At 46.5% G+C, this 6453-nt stretch overlaps 1 protein-coding gene across 1 annotated transcript; it reads left to right on the forward strand.

Moving 5' to 3' along the window:
• The first annotated feature begins 681 nt into the window (after positions 1–681).
• Positions 682–6230, forward strand: LOC146871905 (uncharacterized). The gene is made up of 4 exons (XM_085649535.1): positions 682–909; positions 2241–4370; positions 4686–4953; positions 5743–6230. The coding sequence occupies exons 1-4, from the start codon at positions 682–684 to the stop codon at positions 6228–6230; spliced, it is 3114 nt and encodes a 1037-aa protein (XP_085505661.1).
• The last annotated feature ends 223 nt before the right edge of the window (positions 6231–6453 follow it).

Here is a 6453-nt window from a genome sequence, read left to right on the forward strand (position 1 = left end):
GGAGTTGGGAAAAACCATATAAAAGGTGTGTTTTTACAAAAAAAAAAAAAAAAAAAGGCCCTCATTCTTTCAAAGGCCTAAGACACGGGAAAACACAAATGTGAAATATAGGAACACTCCACAGCGGAGCATGCTGTGGCCGGTTTATACTACAAATATGCTTATTTTTTTCCCTTTACAGGGTCCCCTGATGTCGTGTTTGTGCAAGAGACGTCGCAGCACCCAAAAGAAAGGTCGGGGAAAAGAAAATCCGCCGCATCTAAAGACGGACCCGTGACAAAGAAAGGAGTTGGGAAACGCCATATAAAAGGTGTGTTTTTACTAAAAAAAAAAAAAAAAAAAAAAAAAAAGTGTGGAAAACGATCTCTCGGGGTTGTATTCTCTCAAACAATGGGGGCCACCGGCATGTAGTACCCGGTGTACTACGATGGGTAGGGTAAACATCTTATACGGGATCCTTATTGTTCTAATATATATTTTTTATGTTACATTCTAGGAGCTGTTCAAAAGAACAGTGGTGAAGATGCGTATAAGGCTGAGAGGTCAACAAAAACGCTGGCTGATATAACAAAGACTGTCCTGAACACCCCGCCTGCGGCAAAAGGTGTGAGTAGGCGTGTACGCCAGAATAAGATCTACACATACTACACAAACATACGGAAGAGAACCGACGCATCCGTTATGTATCTGAACCCTCTCAAGCCCTCAAAAGGGAACCCCCTCTCAAGCAAACCGGCTCTTAAGAAGAAACAGTCGAACTCAGTAACCCAGGCAGGTCCTTTAAACCTCAAGAAGAAGTCGCTGGTCATGGAGTCCCTAGCAGACCCTTTAGACCTCAGCAAGAAACCTCTGGCCCCCGAACCCCTAAAGACTCCATTAGATCTCTCATTAAAAAATGTTGTTAAGCAGGTAAATGAACCAGATACACCCGAACTCTCTAAGGAACCATCGTTTGTAACGACACCTGCAGAAGCCCTTTTACAACCCCAAACCCCTAAAGTCAACCGGCTCTCAAGAAAATATCTTAAGAATAAACAAGGGTCCAGGCGTTACAAGTAGAAGCATCGGAAGGGTCCTTAGTCAATCCTGTTACACCGCAGCACCCATCCCACCCTCTGAAGACCTCTATAGCTTAAAAAATAAAACGGGTGGCGCCTGTAGAGGAATGCCCCATAACCCAAACCCTGGAACCATCTGTAGTAGCGCCTTCTGAGTTTAGGGACAATGTGTCTGACAAGGGGCAGCCTTTAGGAGCCCCTTATACCGGCAGCATGGGGTGCCCCGTGACAATGACAACCTCTGTAGACACATTTGTTAGACCGTCAGAAGCAGCGTCCGGGGGGCTCTCTAACACAGACACCGGGGTTTTGCAGCCAACATTTACACATACGCCAGACAACCTCACGGCCACTGTCTTAGACGGTAGCACCCTTGATTATTACGACAGGCATTTACACTCGCCGTGCCCCATGTCACCTGCAACCCCGGAGGGTGCATACAACCCAACAAGCCCCTCGGGGTGTGTAAACCCTGTATCCCCCCCAACTATACACACCCATAGCAGTACGGGTTGCAGTACGGGTTGGGATGATTGGTCAAATCAGAGTATGGAGGTGTCATATAGCGAGGTCCCTTCACCCAATGCTCCAGGATGCTCGCACTGGGATCCTGTTTCTATGATACCCCCAGGACCTCAGTTACAGATGGTTGTTGGGGATGCAGTCAGTAGAGAAGACCCTGGTTTGTTAAAGGTTGTTATACAACCAAACACGGTATTCAGCCCTCACCCCCCAAAATATGACTCTATAAACCCTAAACCGGTACTAGACGCGCATGTAAAGGATATACAAATGGCGGTCAGGAAGTTAAAACGCCAAGCGAACACCGCAACCTTAAAATTGGGGTTGGGTGGTAGTGGTGCCAGGGTCATGGTGGAGGCTCAGCAGAAAATACTGCAAAGGGTTGACCTCTGTAAAAGGGTAATCCTCCAAACGTGTCAGGAAGCGGGATCGGACATATTGCGTATACAGACGTGACTAGGTCAGCTACACACCCTGAAGAATGTCAGGGCCTCTGGTTTTAATAAAAGAACCCTCACATCAAAATACCGCGGTAAAGTACAAACACTCCTGACAAAGTCCCTACACTTCTTACGGCTACTCAGGCGTAAAAAGTACATAGAACACCGTCACACCGTTTCACAAGCTACGCCTGAACAACAACCAACACTCCGTCATAAGGAACGCATAGATGACCCTCGGGGTGGGTCTGTAACAGAGGACGCCTTGAGTCCAGAGCCCCTAGGTGCAGCCCAGACTGTTCAAATAGGAGGGGGTCGGCTACCTCGAAAAGCATGGACCCGTAAAAAACAAAAATGGGCTAATAGCGCTAAGCAGCGACGGCTTTTAATAAGTAAACTGAAGAAAGCCAGAATATGTGCTACAAGGGTGGTTAAAAGGGCCCCTAAGCCCATACTGGACCAGAATCCCCAATACGATACAGCAACAAGCTCCCCAGCAAGTCAAATACCTCAAGCTGAGGATTCAGAGGTAGTATATTTAGAGAGCGTTAGAAGCTACAGGCGTGATGTAGAGAGATTTAATGCCGTCGAGCACTACGAGGAGTTTAGGTTTGCTAACCTTCACCAGATAAGGTCCTCCGATCAGGGTGTTTTAGCTATACACCAGGCGGTGCAAACGCTCATAGAAAGGTTGTTACGCGATGTGGGTCCTAATGATTTTTTCCAACTACGTTTCCAGGGACAAGGTTTTGACAGTCGTTTGTTCACCAAAAAGAGGTCCCGAGATGTGTTTGACGCTGTGGAATTTTTAGAAAATCTTTCGAGGCTTTTACAGAGTAAGACTGAACTAGTCGCCTATGGCACTTTCCGCGTCATAGCCCTCATTGTCCGGGGGCGTGAGGGGGGTGTTTCCAGACCTTTAAAGAGCGTGCTATACAGTAAGATAATTGGTAAGAAACAACGTTGGCTGCTCGACTTTAACAACGATACAAACACGTGTCTGGCGGCCAGCATCGTAGGCCTACTGTTGGGTCGCAACACCACCGACGCGGTCATCATGTCTAGAGCGGCTGAAGCCCATGAGGTTCTTGAAATACCTCCCGACCGCATGGTCGGCTTTGGCGATATAGGTCTTTTTGAGAACTATTTCGCTGTGACGGTGAAAGTTCTTTATCACAATGGCTCTTGGAAGTACTTTACAACTGGCAGCCCGGTGAGGAACAAGACCGTATATGTGCTTCACCACGAAAATCACTTTTACGGGATCTTAAACCTTAAAGGTTTTCTGGGTGTCAAGTATGTGTGCACCCATTGCGACCATATATACAGCACTAAGGACCGTCATCAGTGTGAAATGCACTGTAAGATGTGCCAGAGGGATGGTTGCTTCGTAGATACCGCCCTGAAGGTGAGGTGTCGCACCTGTAAGCTGTTTTGTCGCTCTCAAGACTGTTTGACCATCCACAAGAAAGCTGTTAAATGCACCCCTAAAATGGATTGTTTTGAGTGTGGTCGGTATGTGGCATCTGATCACAAATGCAAAGGTATGAAATGCCCCCGATGCCATACGTCTTATGCGGCGGGTACCAACCATCGTTGCTACATGGTTAAAGGCCAGCCCCAGACCAAAACCGAAGCCTACATAGTGTTTGATATAGAGTGCACACAGGAGACGGGTGTACACCAACCTAACTATATTTACGCACACCATCTAACTTCCGACGACAGCTGGGAGTTTGAAGGCCGAACGTGCGTTGGTGATTTCCTTAACACTTTCATTCAAACCAAATTCAAAGGGTATACTATGCTGGCCCACAACTCAAAAGCCTACGACTCATTCTTTATTTTACAAAATATGATTTGTGAAAAGGTGCAAGTAGAACTCATTACTCAGGGTTCAAAGCTGATGTTGTTAACAGTCGGACATTTACAAATAAGGTTTATAGACACTCTGAATTTCCTACCCATGAAATTGAGTAAGCTGCCAAAAGCCTTTGGTTTCCCAGGGTGTAAGGGTTATTTTCCACACTTTTTTAACACATGGGCGAACCAGAATTATGTGGGGCCCATGCCATCTCCTGACAGTTACGGGGTTCAATATATGATGCCAGCCGAGAAAGAGAGCTTTCTACAATGGTACTCTGAAAACCGTGAAAAAGAGTTTCATTTTCAAACAGAGTTGAAAGCTTATTGTCAGGCTGATGTAATGATCCTGCGCCAAGCGTGTAACCTCTTCAGAGACGCTGTGGTGGTGATGACTAAGAAAGTCAGAATGCTGAAGCCTAAGAAACCTCAAATGACAAAGAAAAGTCGGGTCTTGAAACTGAAGATGGCTCCAATGATAAAAGAGGTCGCATACATAGACCCTTTTCAAAACATCACTTTGGCATCCATGTGTATGTCCATCTACAAACACATGTTTTTAAGACCTCAAAGTATCGCTCTAGTGCCGCCAGACCTCTATAACGGTAAACAGAAACGTTATTCAACCCCCTCGATCCGGTGGCTCATGTACATCTCTGAGAAGGAAGACGTACATATTCAACACGCCCTGCAGGGTGGTGAATACCGGGTGGGGCCCTATTACCTGGACGGGTACGCTGTAATTAACGGGATGGCGACGGCCTTTGAATACAACGGCTGTTTTTACCACGGCTGCCCTCAGTGTTACAAGTCCCACGAGTTTAACAAACTTCTGGGTGCCAAATTTGAGCACTTACACAGACGTACTCTGCTGAAGGCCCAGTATGTTGAAAAATGTGGCTTTGCTATGAGGGTTCTATGGGAGCACGAGTGGTTAGAGATGTTAACAACCGACACCGAGCTCATCTCTTACCTTCAGAGTCGTGATTTACCAGAACCCTTGGAACCCCGCGATGCCTTATTCGGAGGCCGTACAAACGCCATACAACTGTACAGGGCCACGGATGAGGGTGAGAAAATACACTACTATGATTTTACCAGCCTGTACCCCTTTGTAAACAAAATGAAGGTATACCCCTTAGGACATCCTACCATCATATATAGAGACTTTAAGCCCCTTTCGGAATACTTTGGGTTAGTTAAATGTGAAATCTATCCGCCAAGGCGGCTTTACTTTCCAGTGTTACCCTACAGAGTCGATGGTAAGCTGCTGTTCCCCCTATGTCGAACATGCGCATTGCTTAAAGAGACCGGTGGTTGCAGGCACACCGATGAGCAAAGGATGCTCACAGGGACCTGGTGCAGTATCGAGGTCGAAGTGGCGCTAGAGAGAGGTTACAGGCTCGGAAGGATACACGAGGTGTGGCATTTTAAGAGGACTACGACCCAGCTCTTTGCCCCGTACATTAATCTGTTTCTCAGAGACAAACAGGAGGCCTCAGGGTATCCCGAATGGTGTACTAGTCAGGATGCAAAGCAGAAATACATCGATGACTACTATGCTCACGAGGGTATACATTTACGCCCCCATATGATAGAGGTCAACCCGGCCCGTCGCCAGTTAGCTAAACTCTGCCTCAACTCCTTATGGGGAAAATTCGCACAGAGTACAAACCTATCAAATACGACCTTAATAACAGATCCGGACGAGCTGTTTAAGTACCTATTTGCCCCCTGTTATGAGGTGTCCAGCTGCAATTTTATCGATGACGAGACAGCGGCAGTGTGTTGGAAATACACAAAAGCATACCCCACAACGTGTAACAACATAAATATCTTCATAGCCTGTTTCACTACAGCCCACGCCCGTCTAGAGCTCTACAGGGTTATGGATAAACTCCAGGACCGATGTCTGTATCATGATACCGACTCTGTGATTTTTCTGAGTAAACCAGGGGATGAAGACCCTCCTCTTGGGGATTATCTGGGTGATTTGACCAGCGAGCTCGATAAGGGTGAGCATATAATAGAATACGTATCGTCAGGACCTAAGACCTACACCTACCGCACAAACATGAATAAAGTGTGTATGAAGGTCAAAGGTATAACCTTAAATGTCAGCAACACCCTAAAAATCAATTTTGACAGTCTAAAGAATCTGGTGCACGAATACGCTGCATCAGCCGATTGTGAAACTGCTAAGACCATAGTTGTGAACCAACCATGCATAGTCAGATCCAAAAAGAAATGGGAAATTACGACGCAGCCCTTACATAAAACCCTGCGCGTTGTTTTTGATAAAAGGATCCTGACCGCGGACTATAAAACAATCCCTTATGGTTATTAGAGCCATTAGAGAGACACCCCCCACACCATGGACACCCGTTTGCAACATCCCTTCTCCTGCGTGTTAGCAGGCCCCTCAAACTGTGGTAAGAGCTATTTTATAAAAAAGCTCTTAGAAAATGCGCCCTCTGTTTTATCCCAAACCCCTAATAACATTGTGTGGCTATATTCCTGCTGGCAGCCTCTTTATACAGCCCTGTCCCGTAGTTTCCCACATATCCGTT

The sequence above is a fragment of the Triturus cristatus genome, chromosome 1_1, assembly GCF_964204655.1.
Source record: "Triturus cristatus chromosome 1_1, aTriCri1.1, whole genome shotgun sequence".
NCBI lineage: Eukaryota > Metazoa > Chordata > Amphibia > Caudata > Salamandridae > Triturus > Triturus cristatus.

Excerpts from the sequence above, each read along its gene's own strand:
- LOC146871905 (XM_085649535.1), top strand. The coding sequence starts at position 682 with ATGTATCTGAACCCTCTCAAGCCCTCAAAAGGGAACCCCCTCTCAAGC. Across the intron at positions 4,371-4,685 it reads TGGCTCCAATGATAAAAGAG|TGTTACAAGTCCCACGAGTT; the intron begins GTCGCATACATA and ends GGCTGCCCTCAG. Across the intron at positions 4,954-5,742 it reads GTACAGGGCCACGGATGAGG|CCCACGCCCGTCTAGAGCTC; the intron begins GTGAGAAAATAC and ends GTTTCACTACAG.